This window comes from Botryllus schlosseri, chromosome 12 (genome assembly GCF_051294905.1).
Source record: "Botryllus schlosseri isolate E-star chromosome 12, Bs_hap1, whole genome shotgun sequence".
NCBI lineage: Eukaryota > Metazoa > Chordata > Ascidiacea > Stolidobranchia > Styelidae > Botryllus > Botryllus schlosseri.
In genome coordinates this window covers 2,663,964-2,689,934 of record NC_137247.1, presented here as the reverse complement: position 1 = coordinate 2,689,934, position 25,971 = coordinate 2,663,964, and the positions used below count along the sequence as shown (strand labels likewise).

The 25,971-nt window shown below is 40.9% G+C and overlaps 5 protein-coding genes, 1 long non-coding RNA gene and 3 other non-coding genes across 9 annotated transcripts in view; 6 read left to right on the top strand and 3 right to left on the bottom strand.

Moving 5' to 3' along the window:
- LOC145451528 (uncharacterized) overlaps positions 1–11,055 on the top strand; it is a 207,447-nt gene extending 196,392 nt beyond the window's left edge. The window contains exons 2-4 of the mRNA XM_080329741.1: positions 6,127–6,304; positions 7,074–7,192; positions 10,396–11,055. Coding sequence (XP_080185867.1) covers positions 6,170–6,304; positions 7,074–7,192; positions 10,396–10,846 — 705 coding nt within the window. The 5' untranslated portion in view covers positions 6,127–6,169 and the 3' untranslated portion in view covers positions 10,847–11,055. The remainder of the gene's footprint in view (positions 1–6,126; positions 6,305–7,073; positions 7,193–10,395) is intronic.
- The window catches only part of LOC145451538 (uncharacterized), a 232,931-nt gene that overhangs the window by 130,735 nt on the left and 76,225 nt on the right, over positions 1–25,971 (top strand). The gene's annotated exons all lie outside the window — the stretch shown is intronic.
- Positions 1–25,971, top strand: part of LOC145451515 (RNA-binding protein RO60-like) — a 250,536-nt gene that overhangs the window by 196,295 nt on the left and 28,270 nt on the right. The window lies entirely within an intron of this gene.
- On the top strand, positions 10–1,893 carry LOC145451519 (structure-specific endonuclease subunit MUS81-like). Its single transcript, XM_080329732.1, is given in 2 exon segments — positions 10–211; positions 214–1,893. Coding segments are annotated over 2 exon segments (1,350 nt in total). The 5' UTR covers positions 10–12; the 3' UTR covers positions 1,365–1,893.
- Positions 1,885–6,126, top strand: LOC145451537 (tRNA wybutosine-synthesizing protein 2 homolog). Its single transcript, XM_080329752.1, has 6 exons — positions 1,885–2,018; positions 2,474–2,618; positions 2,681–2,834; positions 3,651–3,760; positions 3,828–3,985; positions 4,660–6,126. The coding sequence occupies exons 1-6, from the start codon at positions 1,983–1,985 to the stop codon at positions 5,104–5,106; spliced, it is 1,050 nt and encodes a 349-aa protein (XP_080185878.1). The 5' UTR covers positions 1,885–1,982; the 3' UTR covers positions 5,107–6,126.
- LOC145451523 (aminomethyltransferase, mitochondrial-like) lies at positions 12,310–15,093 on the bottom strand. The gene has a single exon (XM_080329735.1). The coding sequence runs from the start codon at positions 14,815–14,817 to the stop codon at positions 13,600–13,602; it is 1,218 nt and encodes a 405-aa protein (XP_080185861.1). The 5' UTR covers positions 14,818–15,093; the 3' UTR covers positions 12,310–13,599.
- Positions 24,411–24,482, bottom strand: Trnap-agg (transfer RNA proline (anticodon AGG)). The gene has a single exon. It is a non-coding gene; the product is annotated as a tRNA-Pro (tRNA).
- On the bottom strand, positions 25,431–25,502 carry Trnad-guc (transfer RNA aspartic acid (anticodon GUC)). The gene has a single exon. It is a non-coding gene; the product is annotated as a tRNA-Asp (tRNA).
- On the top strand, positions 25,610–25,681 carry Trnaw-cca (transfer RNA tryptophan (anticodon CCA)). The gene has a single exon. It is a non-coding gene; the product is annotated as a tRNA-Trp (tRNA).

Sequence of the window (25,971 nt, the reverse complement as noted above, 5' to 3'; positions counted from 1 at the left end):
GAATAAGCAATCATGGAGCCAAGAATAGCTTGTAAAGTTGTAGTTGACAAGGCGCCGAACCGGCTTTTTGTGAAATACTTGACGGAATGGAAGGATCAGGCCAAAGAGAGAGGAGATAAAAGCGTTTACACTTACAAAAAAGCGTTGAAAAGTCTGCAGAGATATCCCTTGCCGTTACAATGTGGGGAGGAAGCAAAAATTCTGGAAAATATCGCGATAAAATCTGCAAAATGCTGGATAAAAGACTACAGAAAGACGCGGAAGAAAACGACGTTTTGCCTTCCGAGTTTTTAGCAAAATCTCGCAAAGTACCGGAGAATTGGTGGACGAAAGTCAATAAAAATGAGGCTGTCACTGCTAAAAAGCCGGCAAAACGTAAAAAGGTCGCACAAAACAATCCAGAAGTGGTAAAAAGAAGTAAAAACCAACAAACTATCTCCCAGGCGTTTGGATTATCGGAAGAAAATTCCGAAGGGACCTGTACCGATTCGCAACAGTCTTCGTCAAATTCATCCTGCGCGGGTGACACTTTTACGTTACGCCCTGGTACTTTTGAAGTAGTTCTGTGCGTCGACACGAGAGAGACGATGGGAGAGAAGAAAAAAAGAGACATCAAAGTCGAATTAGGTCGTCAAAATATCCGTCATGATCAACGGACTCTGAATTTGGGAGATTTTATGTGGATTGCGAGGGAAAAGGATGCGCTTTCGCCGAAAGAATTGGTTCTGGATTTTATCGTAGAACGCAAAATATTGTCAGATCTCTCAAAGTCCATACAGGACGGCAGATTTCACGAGCAAAAAATGCGTTTGAAGAATTCGGGCATTAAAAATATCGTGTATCTAATCGAAAATATGAACGGAATCGGAAATCAAAGCCTTCCCGAACAGACTCTACGTCAGGCCATTTACAACACTCAAATTGTCGATCGAATTTCTGTGAAGTACACAAAAAATGCAGCTGCCACTATTTCATACCTTGACAGTATGACTGAACAATTGAAAAAACTGTATGAAAATTGCACGTTAATGTCAACACCTGAGTCAGATTCTCAGGAATTTGTGGAAGTTGGCACTCACAGACTAGTAACGTTTCGTAAGTTTAACGAATCTGGCTGTAAACAACGTAAATTAACCGTGAAAGAATTGTTTTTGCGGCAGTTAATGCAAATTCACGGTATGTCATACGACAAAGCGTCTTCGATTACGTCTGTGTATGAAACTCCGATGTCCTTGATTCGAAAGTATGAAACTTTACCGACAGACGCTGAGAGGGAGGCGTTATTGAGTAAAGTTAAGTTTGGATTAAATGGACGCAATCTGGGTGTTGCCATGAGTAGGGCGGTTTATGCTTTATTTTCGTGATAATTATTGGTTGTTATCTCGAAAACGGAAGTTGTGGCTTTACAGCTAATCTTTGTACTGTTCCTCTGGACTTTGTACTCAGCACCATTCCGCTTTCTTGCGGATATTACATTGTGATATACCGGTCTGGATTTCAAAATGTCTTATTCTGTTCGATTTATTGGTAATTCACACCTGAGTTTGATTGGCATCAGCTGTCAAGAAAAAAATGCATTCAATCAGGAATATGACTCCTGGTTTGGTGTCCTTTTTGGGAATTGTATGATCAGTTACTAGTAACAAGTACTATCATGATTTGATATTGAACTGCCCAATTGTTATCTTTACCAGACATCTAAGTTTTGGTTGTCTTGTTTGTCATGCATCATGCATTTTATATTTTTTTATTGTTACATGTTCACTGCTTTATAACGGAGGTGCAATTATTAACGGTGTCACCTCAAAATGTTTCGTGTCATGGTTTGGGTAGGACTTTCTAAATGCGTGTCGGTTTTTTGCACATTTTGTACTCACTTGCTTCTGTTAGCAGCTCATTAATACTCGAGTCCTGAAGATTTTCATTCCTGCTTCCTAGGTTTGTCAGTAGACTTAGCATTTTAGTTCTTTGATCCTACCCCAATGAAGATTAATCGTAAGAAAGCATCACTAAAAGTGGTATGGTTATTTAATGTTTTTTCTTTCGGCCAACGATCCTGATTCAATTATCATCATCACATCAGCGATTGTGAATCTATTATTCAGGCTTCATGTCGATTTGAGTATCACTAATTATGACGTCAAAACTGTAAGATGTGGAAAGTTTAAATATATATCTTCCATGCTACTACAAACAATATAATGTAGTTCTACATCACACTAAAGATAGTTTGGTATGTTTTCGGCCATGCCTATTTATATATATTTCGTTTCCAGTAACACGCCTAGCTTTGCACTACATGTTTCAAGGCTTCCGTAGTGGAAAATACTATGGAAACTATAATTTTCATCGATCAATTATCTCTTGATGTCAAGGAGCGTATAATTTCGGTACTCTAAGAATGATCTCTCACTGTTCGAATCATTAGAACTGATACTCAACCAGTGTGCTCAGTCCTAATCATTACATTAAGCTTGCAGACTCTCTACTTGCAAAGTTCGGAGAGATATTAAAGTCCGAAGACTTTTCCGCTGACCTTCCTAAGAAATGGGAAAAGCACGGAGACCTGCTTCTCTTACCCGAAAGCTGCTTTACCTTGGAAATTTGGTGTGAAATAGGCGAGTTTAGAATTTTCTGCTTGTGTTCCGGCGCTGTGACGTGCTATCTGATTGTGTTTTAGATGAGTCTGATCTATGGCAGGTTGTCGCCGACCACTTTGGGGTGTCAAGAGTAGCGAAAAAAGGACGAATATGCTCCGACGGGATCAGGTCGCCTCAAGTCGTTCTGATGAAGGGTGACGACCCGTGGGTGTCTCACGTTGACAACAAAATCAAGTAAGTGCTTGCCGATATGATTTGTGACTAGGGGAATCTGAATCGAGCATTAAAGGGGCACTGCGCTCTGAAAATGATGTGGTCTCAAATTGAAAGGCAAAACGAAGAAAAATTTTAGCCGAGTTATGAAGGAACTATGTCAACAACTATCTAAAGTTCATTCTCTGTGTGACTGCCTAATCGCGTCGAGCAAGTGTGACGGTGAAGACATCGCGCCACGTTACTGATTAAGGAAAGACGCGCAGCGGCGACAGCTGGAGCGTGAGGGTCCTGTGGAAATTTCAATAAATGACAGCTTCATTACGGTGGCGTTCTGAAGGAAATGGCTGCAGCCAAAAATTTTTCTTCGTTTTACCCTTCAATTTGACACTGCTTCATTTGCAGAGCGCAGTACCCCTTTAATTCTAATCATTCGAGTTGTGTACCTTGTCTAGCTAATTCCAAAATCGATTCATTGGTCGCTGAAAATGTCAGGTATCCTGCGCAGCTCATCCTTCAAAATAGAATGAAAATGATTGATGATGATGATATTTTTTGTCGTGTTTTCATTTCTTTTATGAAATATTTCTTCTTTTGTGGTAACTATGTCGTCACCCATGTTCGAGAGCACTGCGTTGTGCTAACGTAAAGTTTTGAAAAGCGTGGTATGTAAACTCTGGCTTATCTCGATGTTGCATTCATGCGGCCCTTAGCCTCTACAAAATTTGAAAAGTGGCCCGCGACCCGTTTCGAGTTGACGCCCCCCCCCCCCCCCCCCGCTCTAAGCAGTGAGTTCTGGATATCTCGACTATCGTTTCATTTGACGCAATCTTCCAGATACTGCTACGACGTCACAAAGTGCATGTTTTCCGCAGGTAATATCACGGAAAAATTGCGAATGGCGAAATTGGATTGCGCGGGTGAAGTGGTCGTCGATATGTTTGCTGGTAATCTAGTGACGTTGATATTTAAATTATTGGTAGGGTTCTACTAATTTGTTTTCTTACTGTTCAGGGATCGGGTATTTCACCCTTCCTTTACTGGTGCACGCGAAAGCGAAGCACGTTCATGCCTGCGAATGGAATCCGAACGCCGTGCGTTCTTTGAAACGGAATTTACGTGAAAATAAAGTCCTCGACAGATGTACAGTTTACGAAGGCGATAACAGAGACGTGAGGAGTTTGTGATTTGCTTGTTATATTGATAATGTTTATATTAATTAATTATCATGCATTATTGTGTATCGTAATCAATGTTCCCTCTAAGCTGCGCACGTGCGCTAATGCGCAGTGCTGACACGGTCTCTGCGCACAGAAAATCTAAGTTGCGCACAAAAAATCCGAAGTGATGACCTTTTATTTAGTCGTTACGCAGTGTTGTCCAAGGGTCTGCGCAGTGAGTTGGTGAGTGTGTGCAGACTCGTCAAAAATTAGAGGGAACATTGATCGTAATGCGATGTTCACCACTGTCGACTGTGATGATGATGTCATTTCCATCTTTATTGGAGATGGAGACAGTGTGAAACTGACAAAATCTGCAATAACACTTCAAAACGTTGCTGAAACTAATGGAAACATGAGGTTATGTACACTTGTACAGTAGGGTTGTTCAAATTTTACTGGCTTTTTGATAAAATTTTCAGGTTAGCTTAAAACGCTGTACAGCAAATATTGTTCAATTCCTACCTGTAAAAGCGAGGCTATTGCTTGTTGACGATTACCTTTGATGAGTGTAATAACAATATTCACTTTTATTTCAATATGAATATACTATCCGATCGTATATGGAGGTCCTGTACCTCCAAAAAGCTCTTCGAACGTATTATTCAACCGACACCTTTTTGCAGGTCTGTCCAAAAGGAATCGGCGACAGAGTCATAATGGGTCTTATTCCAAATGCAATGAACAGCATAGAAGCCGCTTGCAGATCGCTGAAGTGCGGAGGAGTGTTGCACATTCATCACAACGTCGAATCTAATGTCAAGCAGCAAGACAACTCTTATGAACGCAGTCATACCGTATCTAACCCCTTGGAAAATACGCACACTCTGGACTGTTGTGAAACAGAGCCCGGGTTCAGTTGTAATAAAACACGGGTTCTACCGGAGTGGGTGTCGTGGGCTTATAAAACGGCGTCCACCGTCAGACATGTTATGGATCAAATACATGAGCAACACAGGGACGCATCTCGATTTAGAACTCGCATTTTGCACATTGAAAAAGTGAAATCGTACGCACCCCACGTCGATCATATGGTGTTAGATTTGAGAATTGACGTGCACGACGAAAGTTGAATAGGGCTGCCCATAATCGAGTACCTGAGTGCAGGGTTGTGACCAAGTCACAAGTCAATCTCACTTTTATAGTTGTGACTCGAGTCAAGCCCGAGTCCGAGTCAGCTAGCAGAGGATCGAGTCCGAGTCATAGCGTTTTGACTGGAGTCTGAGTCCAAGTCATTATGCTCACTGTTCAGTTTTCTGTTCAATGCGGTCCAACCCACTTTTTCAACTCTGCTCGAGTGATATAGAATTGCTCACATTCATAATATCGTAAATTTCCTCAGTCCTAACACTTTCTGACCCAATTTTCAAAGTATCAGGACTGGTAGACAAAATAACGTTCCTGTGGCGACTTTACTATTCTCCGAAGTTACAATGAAATGTCTGTCTCGTCCGTCCTAGTCGCGAGTCTTGTAACTTGGTTCGAGTCATGTGCGATGACTTGAGTACAAGTCAAGTCGATACATTTTACGCCTTTGAAAAAATAACACGAGTCGCCAAAAAAACTCTAGTCGAGTCATTACAACCCTGCCTGAGTGACACGATTTCGAATCAAGTACACGGGTGGCTTGCACAGTTATATCCGACCGCCTTAATCGGGGATGATTTAATCTGCAAGTATGGTCACCTGGTGGCTGTGTTGCGCTATAGATAACTAACATCCATAGGTTAGTTATCTATAGTTGCACACATGCGGATTTCTCCGAGCTAAATTATCGCAGACCACTGATAACGTACATTGGCATCACGCCAGGGGTACGACTGCATTGTCAATTGGTCAGCATGTTTGGGGTGAGTGTCGGACTATTTTGCCACTAGGACTCGGTCTGTGGTATGTTTGGACCGTCTTGCCGCACCAACATCATGTCTGACGAATGTTTGGACTGCGTTGCTACTCGAACATCATGTCTGGGCCGTCGAGAGTCGGTGGACATGCCGCAAAAATCATGGACTATAATATTGCAATCTTGTGATGTTTTGAATTGATGAAATTATTGACAAACTGAACTGATTACATAATTCCTCTTTTTGCAGTACTCTCGGTTAGCATCAATAGATATTGTTCGTATTCATAATAATGGGTAAGCACAGTCGGTTGCGGAAAATCAAGAACGTGGGGGAGGGGTCTGTTTTTAACAAAGGCAAAAAATTGAACCCCGACGTTCTGAAGCAACGGATACCGAAGAAGTTTACGGAAATGATGGAATTGAAGGTTAGTGTTATGCGGACTTGGACAACTAGATAATTCTAGCTGTCCAATTACACCAGTAAGAGCGAAATGACAGTAATCTAATTCTAATCTATTTTGTGAAATGTTTCTATGCGCTAATTTTAATTCTCATCTAATTACTGGTTTTCTTGGAAATGCTACAGGAAAACTGCATAGTGCGAAACAAGCCAAGCTTACTGTACAGGCATTTGCTATTCTCGTGCTCGTAAGAATGGAACTATGATTTGATATTAACGGAACATGACTCAATGTTTCAAGTTTTCGCGGATTCAGCAATTCTAATAAAAAATACTGTAGCTATAATTCTAATTTCAATCTATTTGGAAAAGCTGTAAATTTTCTAGTTATCCAAGTCTGGTGTTATGCTTGCGGAGTGCTTGTAGTCATTTCCCGCAATATTCTAATTTATTGTCTATCTATTTGTCCTAATCTATAGGCTTTTTAAAAGTCGAAGTTGTGAAAAGTCTTATGGTTTTGTCTGTGTAAAGCAGTGGTCTTAACCTGATAATTTTGATTTATTGAAAGTCATGAACTGAGATATTATAAAAAAGGTGTTTCAATTGTGATTCAATACCCGATTCCATTCGGTATAAACTCGGTGAGACCGAAGCTCGAATAGGTAACTGAAACGTACTGTCGTAGTTCCCGCTACCCAACGAATTCAAATCTCTCTTTCTACATTTTCTACCTCGGTACATCAATGACTGCAGCAGGAGAGGTCTTTTAATCTGCATACGATTTGGGATTGCAGGATCTATGTAAAAATGGAAGCGCGCGGAGTATCAGAAAGAAGCTGAATGAAAGACACGGTGGGGCTGTGCAGCAACCCAATAAAGAATCACAGCGGAAACCACACGAATCATATCGCAGGTAAAGGGTGCAAAATGCATGCTCATTGCCCAGACCTGACACCAAACGCAAAGACGGGTTGCGAGTGTACACGCAATAGCGTTCAAAAATATTTGCTAGATTAGGGTTGCCATACGTCCGGAATTTCCCGGACATGTCCGGAATTTCACTGTTAAAACTGCGTCCGGGAGGAATTTCTAAAATATGCCTAAATGTCCGGAATTTTGAAGAAAGCTCCTACTTTTTTCCTGAATCAACATAAACAATATTATTTTTGGGCAGATTTATGCTACATGAAATTTTTCTTCGCGCTGCGCGCGATTTAGTAACACATATATTGATTTTAATAAGGGGACTACCACCCTCGCAAAAACTGCGATTAAAAATAAACAAAAATACCATTAAGCTACAGAAATAAGTTTAATTGTAATCGCAATTACAAGATAACGGTATATTCATAGAGTCGGTTTAGGCTGTTTGGACTTTGACTTAGCCATGTACCAGATAGCGTCAAGATAGCGTAAACCTACAAGATAGCGTAATGGTGAAGCGTGTGGCTTCTTGGTCGGTAGGTCGTGCGTTCGATTCCCGGCCGGGTCAGACCAAGGACCTGATTAGTAACGCTGGTGTCCATGACTTCCCCGCATGGCGCATTGTGATAGTATGGAGGGGTGGTGCAGGACTTAGAAAGCCGTACAAGGCTATATCTGCACCTTCCTTGTCCAGCGGAATATTCTTATTGGCATAATTCATTCAAATCATTTAACGACCAGATGCATGTAGTAAGCCCTCAGATTTTGCATCGCTCACCCTACGATCGGTTCAAGATCAGTGTTTATTTGGGCGGGAGTGGGCTGCAAAATGTGGCTTCGGCCCTGGTTAGCACTTACAACACACAACCACACACTCCTGAAGCTGAACCGAATCGTGACCACCCACGGTTGTAACCAAGTCACAAGGCTCCGAGTCACAAGTCAATCTCACTTTTATAGTTTTGACTCGAGTCAAGTCGAGTCATTTCAATTCACCACCGAGTCAAGTCCGAGTCCAAGTCAGCGAGCAGAGGGTCGGGTCTGAGTCATAGAATTATGACTCGAGTCCGAGTCCAAGTCATTGTAGAATGCTCAGTTTCCTGTTAAAGTATTGGTAAACCCACTTTTTAGAACTCAGTTTGGTGATATCGAATGTTTTGCATTTATAATATACCAATTTTCCTCACTTTAAGCAGTTTCTGGTCGCATATTCAAGTACCAGTACCCACAGATGAAATCCCAATAGTGTGTTGGCTTCGGAATTACAATGAAATGTCGGTCTTGGCCGTATGAGTCTCGAGTCAATGACTTGGATCGAGTCATGCGCAATGACTCGAGTCCAAGTCGAGTCAATACACAGATTGACCCGAGTCGAGTCGAGTCATTTCCGTATTTTGAAAAAATGACCCGAGTCATTACAATCCTGTGACCACCTCTCGTTGATAAACAAAGCTTTGCTAGTGTGAGGTCATATTGACCCACAATGTGCCAATACCTCACTTTGAAATGCGCTAGTGGGCGATAAAGAGCGTCCGGAATTTGTGTTCCAAAAATATGGCAACCCTATGCTAGATTAATTATTAGGTTGCCTAAAAAATGCTGTACGCCACATTTGGCTCGATTCCAACTGTTAGATGTTAACGCACAGGAGTTAGAAATTTTGAATTTATTATAAATAAATTATAAAATTTTGCTGTCAACCCCATGGAAGCTGTCTAAAAGCTGTCTAAACGAACGATGCTTAACAATTTTTGCTCACTTCCGACCGGTAGAAGCGAAGCTATCGCAGTTGAAAATTCTGGATTTGCCAAAACAGTGGGTAATCCCAGCATTATTCACGAGAAACTCAAAAAAACTTCGCTTCTACGGGTTGGAATGGCGTGAAATTTGTTTTCCATCGGTTTTGTGGGCAACTCGACAATTTCATGAGGTTTACAGTAAAATTTGAAAATTGTTTATAATGAATTCAACATTTCCAAACTCCTGTGCGTTCGCATCTATCTACCGATTGGAATCGTGCCAAATTTGGTGTGCAGCGCCTTTTTAGGCAACATTGTCGTTCGATCAGTTAATCCCCGGAACAACCCTATTACACAACTTCCAATCAATGGTAGGCTTCTAAGATTAGTTCTTGTCTCGACTAATGGAACATTGGAAAATAGGCTAGATAGGCTGTTTTGCCACTACGGTAATTCTCAGCAAAACTACTCACTGACTACTAGCGCCATTTTTTTTGACATGTCAAAAAAGTCGAGATTAGGTCAAAATTGTTGCGTGAGGTAAAAAAATGTCGAAATTTTTTACAAAGTTAAAACTTTTTTGCAACCTGCATTTCGTTTGTATCGTAGATTTTGCACTGTCGGTGAACTTATCTTTTGACATTTTACAGCTTGTAGCCTACTTTATAGACGGTCCATTGTCTGCTCATTGTGAATCATAAACATTGAAAAACAAACAGGTTGACATGGTGTTATGCTCGATGTACTGTAATATCCCGACTTGAAGCAAGACTGCGCGGGCATTACGTGGTTCTTATATCAAGAAGCGCATGATGAGAAATTGTGATATAGAAACCATTGCCAGAATGAAGCAACACGGTCACCAGCAGTGTACGCACCACTTCAGTGTTGTCAGCCAACAACTGCTGCTGTTGAACGTACTTTCTCAATTCTTGACAAGCTAATTGGTAAGGACAGACACTTTCTACCCAAATAAAGTTTTTTCATGTGAAGATTTGTCAGTTTTTGAGGCAAAAATTCTGAGGCCAAACTACTTCGTAAGGACAGACAGTTCCAACCAGAATTGAAGATAAGTAGTACAATTCTAACATGAAATGGGAAAATTGGATACGCTAGGTTAAATTTGGTTAAACTTAAGATTGTTAAGGTCAAAAAATGTCAAAATTTTGATTACGCTTTATAAGACATTTGAATAAAATATTCATATTTATTAGGCTTTATAAAGTGCGGTAATTTAGGAATGAGTAACTCGCATCGCTTTATATATGAAATTGTCGTTAAAATCTCGTAGGACAGTCATTGTCCGACAATAACTGGGTATATTTTTTTATTTTACTAATTGGATGTGTGCTCTATCATTTTGCGTTGGTAGCCGAGATGCATCTTGCAATTTCAAAAGCAGCCACAACTCTGATTTCACCATTTATCACCACACGACTAATCATTCTTTTAGATACATGGACCGTCTCGAAGCTGATGTCGACGCGTCCATCAAACTAGCTCGTACTTCCGTGCAAGAATTTCCAGAAAAAATAGCCGAGAAAGGCGAAAAAAAAGTCGAGAAACTCGCGAAAAAACAGAGACTCGAGAAAATGAAGGAGCGTCAGAAAAAGATGAAAGACAAAAGGAAAGAGAAATTGCGGGAGAAAGAAGAGTGGACTGATCACGTAGAGTTTGGGGAAGTCGTCATGGAGCCTCCGAAATTATCTTCCAGGCCGAGAAAATCGGCGGAAAGTAAGAAACCGGGACAAAAAGACTTCCTTTTTTTGAAGACGAATCCGGCTTTCTCGAAAAAGTCCACGAACTCGCTGGCGAAAACGCAAATACTCTTGGACGAGAGGCAACGGGTCATCGACGCTTATCGTGCAATGAAGAAAAGTAAAATGTCCCAGAAGCCCGCCTGACGTAGCCTGCCGTCAGCTACTGTGATCACGCTGATAGTGTAGCCCGGTTTTTCAATCGGTATGGAGGGGTGAGATCTACTATAACTGCCGAGCTGTTAAGTTACGAAGCAAGGGTGGGATTCTTGTTTGAGATTAAAGTGCGACGAGGGAATTTCTGTATAGAATATAGATCTCTCGTTGATGAATAAGAATTGCGACCAGCAACATCATTCCTTGTGGTTATTTCACTGCCGCCTTGTATAGGGTTACCATATTTTGGAAATCTGCAACAAGGACACTTTCTTGAAATTCTCAGACTTACAATACTGGAGTAAAACCCTAGAAAAACGGTTGACTAAAAACTCCATGTACATTTTACCAAAATTATCGAAGAAGAGGACAAATCGTCTTGAAAGAGGACGTATGGTAACCCAACCTTATACCAGGGGCCGGAGTTGGTTTTAAATTAGATTGAAATTATAGCTAGAGTTTGTACCGAATTAGGTTAGAATTAGATGAATCTGCAACACTTTGAAATGTGCCACCGCGTAGATTAGAACCGGGTTCCATTGAGGCAAATGGCTGTTGATTAGGGCTGCTAAAAAAATACTTTTTCTTCAGATTTCATTGGCTACTTGATAAAATTGTTAGGATGGTCAAAACAACCCTGCACACCAACTTTATCTCAAGTCCAACCAGTTGACAGAAAAATTTTGAAAGTTTATTTTTTTGTTTTTCAACGATTAATTCAAAACTTTCTACTGCAAGAAAATCGCTTTTACGGGTTGGAATTGAACCAAAGTTGGTGTGCAGCGTTGTTTTCACCAACCTAACAATCAAGTAGCCAGTGAAATCTGAAGAAGAAGTTTTTTTGAGCAGCCCTACTCGTGACTAGGGCTGGGCAAAATCGAGTACCTGAGTGATTCGATTCTGAATCACGTAATATGCTTCGAGTCGAGTCGAGTAATCGAGTATCACTCGTTATGACGTCATAACAGAATGTAATATATCAAAGCTCAAATCTGTACCTTTTTTGCGATCTCAAAGAATATAATGCCTGTTATCCATCACATTAATAATACTGTGGTATTTTTCAACCATACCGATTTCATTGCATATGGTGATAATGTTGTCGGATGATCATGACTTCCAAAATGTGTTATTCCCAGTAACGTTCGTAGCTTTGTACTACATGTTTCGTATGGTGTGATACGGGCAATCAAGGTTTCAAGGCTCCAACAGTGAAAATTAGTATCGAAACTATAATTCTCGTTGACAAATTAACTTTCCGTGGCGAGAAACGTATAATTTCAGTACTCGAAAAAATCGTCTTTTACTACTCGACTCGAATCATTAAAATTAATACTCGATTCAGATTCGAGTACTCGAATCATTATGCCCAGCCCTACTGGTGACTTACCCACTACGCCAACTATAAGTGACTTTTACCCCCATAAATATCAGATTGCCTATGACGTGAGTAGTCAACAGTGACAATTTATTCAGCAATAACAGCAGTAACACCATACATAAAATTCGATAGGAAAATCCAGGCACCTTGCGGTATAATATGATCAAGTTGCTCTTCAGTGGTTGAAGTCACATACTTTGGCACCGACATATATACGGGTTCAAATACTTGTAGGCACTGTTGAGTTTCTAGTGGGAACAATTTGAGGTTGAGCTAGGGAATGTGGTTAATTGTAGTATAGAGCTATTGAGATATCCAGTTGGGAATGTGGTATATTCTAGGGCTGGGCAATGTGGGTATATTCGAGTAATGAGTGATTTAATTCTGAATGGGTAAGTATCGCTTGTTATGAAGTAGTGTGGGTGGTGTGGAATGTTGAAATATATATCTTATATATGACCACAAAGAAAATGATGCCCCTAATACATTGTGTAAAGATGACTTGGTATCTTATTGACCATACCTATTCAATTTTACTTTTGGACAATGCTGTTTGTCGCTCACATCGCAAATGTCATTTATGCTAACGTGCGTGGCTCCGCACAACATGTGTCAATTTCACTGGCTATGTGGAGGACACAAAAAGAGAACGTATGGTAACCCTACAATAGATGCTTGCACAATGAGAACGGGTATCGGACCTACAATTCTTGTGCCCAACCCTAGTCAAATATTATACATCAGCGACTTGACGTACGTGAGGAGTAGGGCTGTTACAAAACAATTTTTTCATTCAAATTTCACTGGCTATGTGATAAAATTATTATGTTGGCTAAAACAACGCTGCACACCAAATTTGGCTCAATTCCAACCTGTAGAAGCGAGATTGTTGCAGTGCAAAGTTTTGAATTTATCACATAAAAATAGAATTTCAAATTTTTTCTGCCAACCCCTGTCAGTAGAGATGATGCACACCAAATTTAGCTCAATCGCAACCCTAAGAAGTGAAGTTATTGCAGCAGAAAAAATTTCTAATTCCGTGATTTTATAATAAATATTCAAAGCGTTAGCCACCGTAAATACTATTTTATTCAATTCCAAATTTTTCTGCTGCAAGACTCTCGCTTCTACTGGTTGGAATTGAGCCAGAATTGGTGTGCATCGTTGTTTCAGCCAACATAATATTTTTATCACGTAGCCAGTGAAATTTGAAAGACAAAATTGTTTTTGAACAGCCCTAGTGAGGATGCAATATTCATAAAATCCTTTTAAAACATATTTAACTAATGCACTTTGAGACGAAATAACAAAATGGCTTCCACAATGAACCAATCACATATACTTCAGTTTCATCGAAGGCTCATTACGGCGACACGTAGTATTTCGCAGGCGTGAATGGCATTCTGGTGACCTTAGCGCCTAGCATTTTTTTCCTCACGAGTACTCGATGAACCGATCCGATTTTGGACATCGGATGCGCGACATAAGCCATCGCTATATTTTTTTGTAAAGTAGGCGACGGAATACCGCTCGTGACACGGCCGATTTCGGCGCTTTCGCTATCTAAGACTTTTGCTCCGGAACGCGCCGCAGCAGTTTCTGTCACGATCCCGATACGTCGCGTTTTTGGCTTTTCTTTGATCTGTTCGAGGATAGTTTCGGAACCCCGGAAGTCTTTTTGGCTACGCCTGCGTTTACCGATACACCAAACCAAACTTCCTTCGACTGGAGTCGTGTTTTCATCGATATCATTTCCATACAGACACAACCCCGCTTCCAATCGTAAACTATCTCTAGCTCCAAGACCGGCAAGTTCAACGTCCTTATCTAGCAGTATTTTTTCCGCAAGTACAACAGTAGAATCCCGAGGGGTTGATATCTCAAACCCGTCTTCTCCAGTGTACCCGCATCTGGTCACTCTACAATTTGGAATGCCAAAAATCTTAGTGGTAATCCCTCTCATGAAATAGAGTCTGCTTAAATCCTGTTCCACGCCTTTCTGCAGTGCTTTCACAGCAAGGGGACCTTGCAAGGCAATTAATCCGTTGTCGATTGGCTCCAAGCTTACATCATACGATTTAAAATCAGACAATGCGTCATTGTAAAGGTTTAGAATCTTATCAGCACACCCGGCGTTGGACACAATATACAAAGGCATGTCCGGGTCTGTTTTGTTTACAATTACATCATCCATGATTCCGCCGGAATCATTCGTAAACAAACTCAACGTGCCGGAATTGTCCTGCAACTCCGCGATGTCTCCCACTACTAGAGACTCGATAAATTTGACTTTATCTTTCCCGTGGATGCACACTTGCAGCATATGCGAGACATCGAAAAGCGACGCTTTCTCTCTAGTGTGATGGTGCGAAGCGACTAAACCCAAACCCTTATATTGAACTGGCATTGAATAACCGGCGAATTCCACCATTTTTCCGCCATTGTCCACGTGAAAATCGTGCAGTACAGTTTTTTTCAAGGTACTTTTAGATAATGTTGCAGAGGAAGCACTGATATGCCTGCACTGGTCGAATACTTTTCTCACAGCCGCGTACTTGCTAGCGGGAAGAGAACTTAACATGTTGATACTCTTTGTTAGCAAATTGCGTGAACACTGAAAAAGGTGATTGAAAATATCAGTGCAGTCCACGTCATCGACTAAGTTGACAACAGAGGTACGCTTCTGGTATACACAATGGCGAAATTAGATGCAATAATAAAACCTTCGAACCCTATATACTTTCTGAAATCTCTTTGATTAAGAAAATTGGTTTTAAGATAATGACTTGCAGTTATCTGTGGCATTTATCGAACAATGCCGACAGCAAATCTGCAGTCTGCTATTGTATTGCAGAGCGCAATGATGTGGTAATCAAGATGCTCTGTAGTTCCACCAAGTGAGCATTCGAAATGTTTACAACAACAATGTAGAGTTGTGCATTGTGTTGAGTTTATTATAATAGTAATATTTCAAAAATACGACATGGTTACCATACAATGAAAATATAGGAAGGTCTCAAAATGACTTGGAGTAGTCTTTGAAATAAGACATCCACCTGGGTAGACAGTAATCGGCACCGGGGTCCCTGATCGGTAGGGTTGAATAACCTTCAAAAATCCCTTGTTTTCAGTCAGTGTTGTGTTTAATTATTGCTTTGGGTTCAATTTTATCACTTGCATTCAAGTGGCCGTCAGTTGGAATTTGGAATCGAAAGTGGCTAAAAATGTGGGATTCTATTTGATGCAATGTCGCACACTGCCTCACCAATCACCAAATGTACCTGCAATAATGCTGTTCATCATTTCATAGGATTCATCAGGGCTGTGCAAATTAACAACATTAGTTACTTAGAGACTGCCCCTAAGATTAGACCAACACGTATGCATCTGCGTAATTACTTGGACGTTGACATTTTAGGCTATTTAGCACCCATATGTTTAATGATAAAGTAATGGTGCCATACCAGTTTACAGGGTAACTGTAAATTTCTATGACAACTGTCTCATGTTGAGAATTTTTCACACTGAGCTATATAAACATGCCATGAAGATAAATGGTACACTAGACACGATACTAGTTTTGAAACAAGGTAAGGAATGTATTGTTCCAATCCAACTTATATTATCATATTTTTCGCATTAGCTGGCAATCACTATAGTCTATCTAGCACTGTGATAACTAGTCACTTGCATCATCTTCCATCAATATCTTATTTCCGTCGTTAAAATATTTCTCTCGACAAAATTCGCCGTATTCAAAGTGTAGCTTTAAATTTGAAACCAGGAGTGTCAAACATACAGCCAGCAGGCCGCATCCGGCCCCCCAGGCGATTTTATCCGGCCCGCGAAGCCATTCTGCGTAGATTGAAAAATGCTTATCCAGCACATTTGTAACAAATGTGGAGATTTTTTTGACAGAAAATACTTCCAATAAATGATCTCTCAACACAGAAAATGTCGAGCATGTTCGTAGGCCACGTTATAACCACCCGGCTATACGCTGTTGTGGTTTCACACTAGTACCACTGGGAACAATTCAGTGAAATTTCGAGAAGGAGTTCAGAGTTGTGTGTAAAAATGGGCCGAAAAGTATAGTTATTCACAGAAGCGAAAACGCCAATGCGGAACCGTTGTATGCAGTTTACGTGGAGAATAAATCAGTTACACAAACATATAATTCAAATATCTATGGATACACTGCCGTGTCACTTCTGACCCAATATAGGTCCCGGATTTATATAAACCCGACTCGCGATCTAATGTTAATAAAACAAATTCCAACGTCCGCGTTTACCGTTAAATATAGTGTGCATGTTCACCATGCACAACGCATACGCAAGACTAATGTCAGATTACGACCAAAGCTAGGGGAGTATAGAAATATGCCAACTTATATAGTCGTTAGTACCACTATCGTACCACTGTTTTAGGGGTTCGTAAAGTTCTGTATTATTTTGCCAATTGCATTGTTCGTGAATAATGGTGTTGCCAGTGGCTAGAATAAAACCGTTACGATACCCGTCTTATCTTGATAGGCTTTCTATAATAAAGCTTTGAGGTGAGAAGCAATGTCATGAGGTACTATTTTGGAATCAATTGACTGGTACGGCCCGCGAGCGATCTGAAGGCTCGAATCCGGCCCTCGACGTAAAATTTGAGTTTGACACCCTTGCTTTAAACCTTTTGCCTTATCGATATCCATCAATTCTTCTTGAAGTATTTTCTGATCTTACACACTTCCAAAACACCCTGTGATGACTAGCATACGACGACGATAAAATTTTGTTTATTAGTTTGTTCATATTAGCGGGATGAAGATGTATTGGGCCAAGCGTTAGAGTTCTGAAATTCTTTGCCCAGTTCAAATCATGCCTCGCGGCCTGTGGTTAAATGACCATAATTTTGGATAAATAAAAACGACGAGATTCGGGAGATCCCACTGCATTCGCGACACAAGTACATGATACATTGTTTTAGTTTAGTTGTGATTAATTAACACTTGGTTGAACGATCGTTATTCCTAACCATGCAGGCTTCGAGTTTCTAAACTAAACAAAGAAGCTTGGGGCGGAATAAAAGTAACAATACAATGTGTGATTGTAGAGTCCTTTGTTATTGCGATTTAGGTATTGAGTTCAATACAGCCCTATACAGGCGATGTCCACTGGCTTGGCCGATAGCAATAGCCGATAAAAACATTTAGCGAGAACACAGTTCTTTAATATGGTATCTGCGAAATTAGGTAGTTAGGAGATATGAAGACGATTGACTGAAGCTGCAAGTTCGAAGACTTCCAACTGCGCTTTACGTAGAATGCGAATTGGGTGTGATGCGTTGTATCGAACCAACATATAAGCTGGAAAACGAACTCCCTTCATCGGGAAGGCATTATGGGACAGGATGATCCGATAAGTCTAGGATTCTCTATATATAACAGTCAAAGCACAGTATTGGTCGGACATGGCCTACTACCTGGCCCATGGCCATTGACCGTTTACAGATGCATACTGATTTAGGCGTAGCTGTATACTGTATTACTGTTTAATACACGCATATATCATCATTGGTTTATTAGCAATTTTATCGGTTCAATACACCACATAAAGCGATGCAATGAAAAGATAGGAAGGTGTCGAAGCGACTTGGAGTAGTCAATTGAATCAGACACCCACCTCGGCCTATATACGATGTAAAGAGGAGGCATGCACACTGAATGAAAAGTAAAGAAGATAGTTTAGAAAAAGACGTGTAGCAAGAAATGGAGTGGCATGTCATCGAAGGCGAGATCGATGGTCGAGTCGTGGTCCGGTAATGTTGAGGATGGACTAATTCACTTAGTAGTAATTGCTTGTATTTCGGCTTGAATGTGGACATGCTCGTCGACTATCGGATGGCCGGCGGGATACTGTTCCACACATCGGGTACGGCATATTTGATGGAGCGATGATCTTTTCGGTCGATCATATGATATTTGGACGACGTGGACGCGCGTGTGTTGTACTTGTGCGCTAGGATTTAAATATAATAATTCTTGATATCCTCACCAAGGCAACAAATTTTCGAACTGTCAAGGAAGCGTCTTTACGTTTTCTTCGATTACCTTAGTGAGCAATTTCAATTTTTCTGCTAAACTGTTCTGCGCCAATCCGTTCTACAAGATACACGCAGATATACCCAATTAAAATGGACTATGAAGTTGGCACGGCCTTGTATGTGTTCGATGTCGATTTTTACAGCATGGATCGTCAATAATCGCTCAACTTGTGTTTAAACGAATGAAGTACTGTTCATTGTGGCAAAACGTAACAATGAGAATTCTTCTCCTGTGTCCAAATTAACTGGAGTTTTTACCGTTCAATTTTTACTTTTGTTCCGTTCCTGGGTATTTTGGCCGAATAAAGCTGTTGTCCAGGTTACCCGGTATCCGAATTAAGCGGAGTCGACTGTATACTGTTTTATTAATCATTTGGGTACAACTTCCAAATTTTTCATCGTTACGATTTTCATCACTGTATACTTTTCAGCTCACGTCACAACAGCATAATATATACCTAGTCCGATAATGACCGCGGACTTGCCGACACGCGGGAACGAGCGAGTCCCCACTTTACAAAAGATCTATTTCGTCTTATCAATTCTGGCCGTACCAATCGGACTGGGAGGTATAGCAGGTGGCGTCTTGATAATAATCTACATATCCGGTGCAGCGGGGTCCGGATGCGGAGCCACGATCGTGTTCATCAGCTTCTGTTTGGCGACAATCCCAATCGGTACTTCAGTGATCATTTTTCACTTACGTTGCAAGCGCGCGGGAGATCACCTGGTAATTACGAAGAGTTACACAGACTTGACGAGGCCAAGGCCTAGGTCATTTCGAAGCATTACAGGAGACACTCCCAGTAGAACTGTAGGCTCCACCCACCGAAACCCATACACATTACCAGGTGAAGAAACAAGCACCCAGTACACTGCAGGCCCAGGAATGCGACGTGTCGACGAACACCAGACTGACAATATTAGATTCGATTCCAACATTTCATTTCAAGGAGCTTCTCAGGACAACGAGCCGGGCAAAAAACATGTCATTGCAATTAATAGAAATTTGAAAGACAGCGCACCCGCTCGCAAGAATTCACCGGGACTCGGCAAACCAGTACCTGTACCTGTGGTACCTAATAAAAAGTCGTACAATAACCAAGCCTATGATTCGGGTAATAAAACCAATTCTATGAGCCCAAGTGGGACTGGAAGTAATGCCCTCGTATCGAGAGATCTTTCAACACAGATTACTTCGATTCCGCCACGTAACGTAAGCTCTTTATATCCGCACGTTCACAAATATGAGGAAATTGGGACAAAAATGTGAACGAAATAATACTAAGTTTTCACTTATGTATTTTTGCTAGAGATTTTCCATTTTTCGTCGATATGATTTGTCACATATATATATATATATATCACGACGTTTGCTCATTACTATGGCTGGGCAAAAGCCTGTACCTGTCTACCTGAGTGATTCGATTCTGAATCTGAAATTCCGAATCCAGTATATACAGTAGGCTTCGGGTCGAGTATGCGAGTACCGCTCATTACGACGTCATTACAGCATGAATGTAAGTACCCATTATGCGATCACAAAAAATATAATGGTAGTTCTATATCACATTAATAAGTATTTTTGCCATGCGTATTTCAGTAATACACTTTTTTACTATACCCAGGATTGATCACGAACTCACAGATATCATTTCCACTAACGTACGGCGCTGTGTACTACATGTTTCGTTACCTGCGATGCGAACAATCGAGGTTTAAACTTCACAGCAGTGGTTCCCAACTTTTTTCGACTCATCGCCTTCTTATTAATCTCGACACAAATTTTCTCCCCTCATATTTACGGTTCCGAAAAACAGGACATATAATCGGGAAAGTTATTGACCTAACTCTGATCGCTGGTGAATTTATTAAAAAGTTCATGTTTCCGAGGTGTTAGATCAGGGGCGGGCAACTTTGTCGAGTCGGCGGGCAGGATATGGGAAGATAAGGTAGTTGACGGGCCGGATTCATGAATCGATACATTAATCGACTATTTATCCACCTGTGCGGGCCGTAAGTTCCCCGTCCCTGTGTTGGATGCTCGGAAAAGCGTTTTCCGCTCCTACTTTCCATTGAGTTGACATTTTTCACGTAATATCTGCACTGCACATAACGATGCCTCTGTGATTTCACGCCATGCATCATTAAAATGTTTTACCCCTCGCAAATATTATTCCTGGCTACGCCTGAGACTAGAATCGTCTCGGTATGTTTCGAAATTAATACCGATCGACGTGAACTCTCAAATGCTGTAACGACAGAAGTCATCTACTGCGTTTGGCAAGTGTGATTAAAATATGCTGTTGCTGTCACCTTTGAAATACATCGACTGAAATATATCAACATTACGAACTCGCCACTTAACGGTGCACAGATCTTAAAGATATTTAGCATGTAATAGGCCTTCTCATTGCATTTTAACAGACTGTTGTAAAAACAGTGTTACTCTAATTTCTCCTTATTGGCGATCGAAATGACCGAGACAACTGTGTAGGGGGCCTACTTTGAACGTTTGCTTGTTACATTCCAATCAAAAGTGTATGAAATTTATCTGTGTTCGCATTGCAGTTGCTATAATACAGCTATATACATTGCATATACATCAACTTTATTAATAAATTGAAATCTTTTCTTTATGCTATTGGAAAATGATACACATGACGACAGGTAAAGAGCCAGTACATTTCATGACTATTACGACAAGGCATATAATTATCCCCCTCAGTTTTGCGATGAGGCCATATATAAGGAATTCAATTCATAGGCCTACATAGTGAGCAATGAAAGCGAGTCGACTTGGTGGAGTCCGAACCCATGAATTGTTTTGCATGGACTTCTGCGTCCAATCCGTCCATTCAGCGATTCGATGACACCAGCAGGGAGCAGATGAAAATCTCTATTGGGCACTTTGGACAGTCTTTTACGTTTTCAGCTGGTCTAACATCCATCTCAGCCTAATACCCGATGTAACAGTATTTGATTTTGATCTTGCAGGACTGTCTTTTCCAACTTTTTTCAGTGATCTTGCCATCCAACCTTCACCTGGAATTTCTTTGGCCTTGCAGTGGAATTAGAACATATGAACCTTTAAAAAATTCGAAACGTGCTTGCAGAGACTCGAACAGGGTTCTCTCCCGTCGATGACTGTGGCGAAGTGTGGATACACCGACTGCGTCAACTTAAGAATCAACCAGGCCTATCCGAGACCGTCGTAATCATACTGTCCAGTCTTCCAGCATTTATAATTACACCAGCACAGTTAATCTCACTTTGCGAAATCATATCTTCAGTTTGGTATCTTCGTCTTCTTTCCGACTGAGCCTCCCTATTGTCATTCATTGGTTTGAATCGCACCCCGCTTCTGTCGCATGATAGAGTACACGAGAATAACCACCTTGCCAGTACGGGTAAACTGATCGTGATGATAAAACCTGTTGCTAAAATGCAAAAGCTGACAAATGTTCGTTGCTCGAATGACGGGCCTAGCAGAAGCATGACCCCGCCAACCATACATCCAACCCCTATCATAATCGACGTTAGAGTGAAAGCGGTAAAACATATTTTGATTCTGCATGAAATTCGCTCTTCTTGAACGCGATTTTCGGATCCGTAAATGTCCATTTCAGGACCACGCGAACAATAAATCGGTTCCCATATTCTACATGCGTATAGTAGCCTATATAGTGTTTCACAGCCCTTACAAGTTATCGATACTGCTTTGTCTTTTGAATCAGCGGAAGTCTATTTGGTTGATTTACTGTGAGTGGGTAGTCGGGCTACTGGGGAAACGTGATACGTCCTGTCAAAGTATCTGTAAAGGGAAGTTTGTTTGTTTTAAATACTAATAATGACGCCTATTCATAAATGGGATAATGAGACCTATTATAGTATACCAAGTACCAGTTACCTATATGCGCTATCCAAAGTTACGAAACATGCCAGGAGCTATCCATTCACAAATCAGTATTTCTCAATCTGGGACTGCTAGGTTTATTTATGGAAAAGGTAATAGCCTGATAAAATTAATACACCGATGGACCGTGCGTTTGATGCGCTATGCGCTGCGTTGCCCGCTGATTTGAGCTAATTTATTCTATTCCATATAGTATAATATGGTGACCTGACCCACTGACCATATATATGTCCTCCTTTGGGAGGATTTGTCCTCCTTTATCAGAAAATCGCAAATGTCTTTCGAGAATGGCTAAATGTCATAATTTTTTTTGCAGTTCGCCCTCCTTTATAGCGTTTGACAGCCAGCTGGCCACCGGGCAGGCTCAACTAAAAAGCGCCATAAATGACGCGAAATCTGTATAATGTAACACGTTCGAGTGAGTAGGAAAAATGACCTTTTTGGTAATCTAACATTTGTGTTGTATTGCGTCGTTTTTTCCGGATCTCAAAATATGGGTATGGGTAACCCTAATGTATAATAACTGAATAAGTTATCATCATCATCCATAGGCGCTGGACTCTAATCTTCCCTAGGTATGCGGGATCGATCACGTCACAAAGGGCTGTATGTATTTCAATCAATTCCGTTCATGTTCAATGCCTGAGCCAGTCTGACATCACAATCACAGAAGACGAGATAGCTCCTGCCGGCGTGTCAGATATCAATTCCTACACAGTGGGAGATGACAATCGCCACATTTTGCGCATATAGAAATTGACATCTTTAGCGTCGAGGTCTCGGTCTTGTTGCCTCGCGTTGCGTCTTCTAATTACTCGCCTTCGATCAATGTATTCAGGCGCATAGCCGGCCGAAAAATAAGGGGGGCTTCGATTTTTTTCGAATTTATCAATATAGCATCAATACATACGTAAATGACGATTGTACATTGTACAATCTCCTCGTGTTGATGAACTTACGCATATGATAAGCGTGCCAACGAGTCAGGAAGAGTGCTGTCATAGGGAGTCCATGATCTCTGGTGAACATTAATGTATGCTCTTATCAACGCGTATTACGTGGCCTCGGCGACGATTTGGGCAAGTCAAAATGTCCGAGTTGTTACGTAATCTATTCTATAATGGCATCGATTTAAGGTGGTTCAATTTCAAACCTTTCTCATCTTTTATAACTCAAGCCTTATTACTAGGGAAAGTTTTTGCAACTTTTTTTACAGCTTCCGGCAGCTTCCTAAATACTCGTAAGATATGTAGAATGCTGTTTGAAGCTGTTTGAAGGAATCCTATTATGCAACTTTTTGCAACTTTTGTCCATTTATTTAATGCAACTTTTTGCAACATCATCATCAACATTTTGCAACTTTTTCGATTTTTCATGAAAGTATTTTCGATTTTGGTGAAATACACGTCCAAATTCGACTGAAACACCGTAAATTAGCACCGAAGTAACGCTTTTACGGGTATTTCGGGAGCTGAGCCGGAAAATTGACCTTTTTTTAGTCAATCTGGGAAGTTGACCTTTTTTTTTAGTCAACCGAGCAAAATGCGGTCTTTTGCAACTTTTGGCAAAACTAAATGCAACTTTCCACGGATTTAACTGCAGCAATAACTTGCCCTACTTATCACACATATTCCGATGGTTATGTTTAAGTATTAGCGGAAATCAATTACGCGTGTGCGCACGCACATGTGTGCGGACATTCGATGTCATTCAGTTTCGCGATGTCAATCTTTACTCACAATCGAGAGATAGGAGCCAAAGCCTGCTAGGCTCGAAACACGATTGTTATGCCAGCGATGATATATTTCGTACCAGGCCTATTGCAGCCGCAATAGCGTAGGTCAACGATGGTATCGTGCGCAGGCCAGCGATGGTATTGTGCGCACCGGGCCTATTGCAGATGCGATTCTTCAATCCAGCGGAACTGCGCTTGTTTGACACGAGATAAATCAGGCAAGCGACGATTGCCGTGAACGCGGCAATCAATGACCTAATTCCCAATCATCTCGGCAGGAGATCGCGTTGCGTTACGTTGTGCATTGTGCAATCAATAAAATTGTTATCAGATCAATACACCACAAGACTGCGATATAATGAAAAGATAGGAGGGTGTCTAAACGAAATGTAATTTATATTATTGTTTTTGTTGTCAAAAGGAAAAATGAGGGCTCGTCCGGGATTTGAACCCGGGACCTCTCGCACCCTAAGCGAGAATCATACCCCTAGACCAACGAGCCATGAGAGAGGCCTCTTCCAAAGAAGAGAATACATTTTAGCGTCACGGCCACAAGTTTAAAACTGGAAGATATGACGCAAAACAATGGCCGGCCATTACACATCTATCTAGTTCTAGATATCCCTGTTATTATTTTTATCGTTCATCCGTACGCCCGCTCATTTATATTCATTCATTGTCGGGATATCGAGACTCCATGGTTTCATTGATTTTTCGACTAATCAAGACTTCAGATAAGAACACTGATTGAGTGATTTCAAAGACTACTCCAAGTCGTTTCAACACCTTCCTATCATTTCATTGTATCGCAATTCTGAGGTGTTTTGAAATGATCAAAATATTAGTAAACTGATACTGGTACTGATTGTAACATATTACATCTCATTTCAATCCGCACTTTATCCTCATCGCTTCGGTTCGGTAAATTAGCAATTTTATCACCACAAAAATTGCGATACAATGAAAAGATAGGAAGTTGTCGAAACGAATTGAAGTGGTCTTTAAAATCAGACACCCAAGCACCCTATCACGACTGACATATATCGATCTCGCTTTCCATGACATGTCGCCCTATTTCTTGTCGCTTTCTTTTTTCTATACTATCTTCTTTACTTTTATTTGTGCATGCCTCCTCTTTACATCGCCAAGGCTAAGGTGGGTGTCTGATTCCATAGACTACTCCAAGGCGCTTCGACATCTTCCTGTCTTTTCATTGTATCGCATTTTTGTGGTGTATAGAGCTGATAAAAAATTGCTAATAAACCAATGATGATGAATTGATGAAAACTATAAATATACGAACAAAATTTTCATGAGCTGATCCAGTTTTATGTGTTACGTCACAGAACAAGTAGCTTTCGGAAAGCGCCGCACGGATAGAAACCGCGATTTCAGAAATTAAACTTATATGCACCTCAGGTGTAAAACATTGATTCAAGGTGTAAAAATGCTCCCCGTCGGGGAATCGAACCCCGGTCTCCCGCGTGACAGGCGGGGATACTCACCACTATACTAACGAGGAGGCCGAAAGCAATCACTCAAATCAATAACAGATTTCAACATGATGCGTTCACCATATTGTTCATAGTACTATATATAGATATATAAAATTTCGAGTATCGATCACCTGACTCCGTGGCGCAACGGTAGCGCGTCTGACTCCAGATCAGAAGGTTGCGTGTTCAAATCACGTCGGGGTCACGATTTATTTTCGCAAATTTCCAAATAAGCGAAGGTTTGACAATTTTCAGAATCATGTGTTGTTGGTTGGTTCCAATTGTATCGTATCGTGTCCGTAGGATCAAATATTCGGGGTAGGGCTGAGCAAAATCGAATTCCTGAGTGATTCGATTCTGCAGCAAACAATACGCTCATATTGTTAAATTTATTCCACTGGAAGCTTTTCGACTGGCTCTCTTCAGCAGTGAACGCCAGTGAGCACAACTATAATAAATAAACAGAGAATCGGTCACCGTAAATACTATTTTATT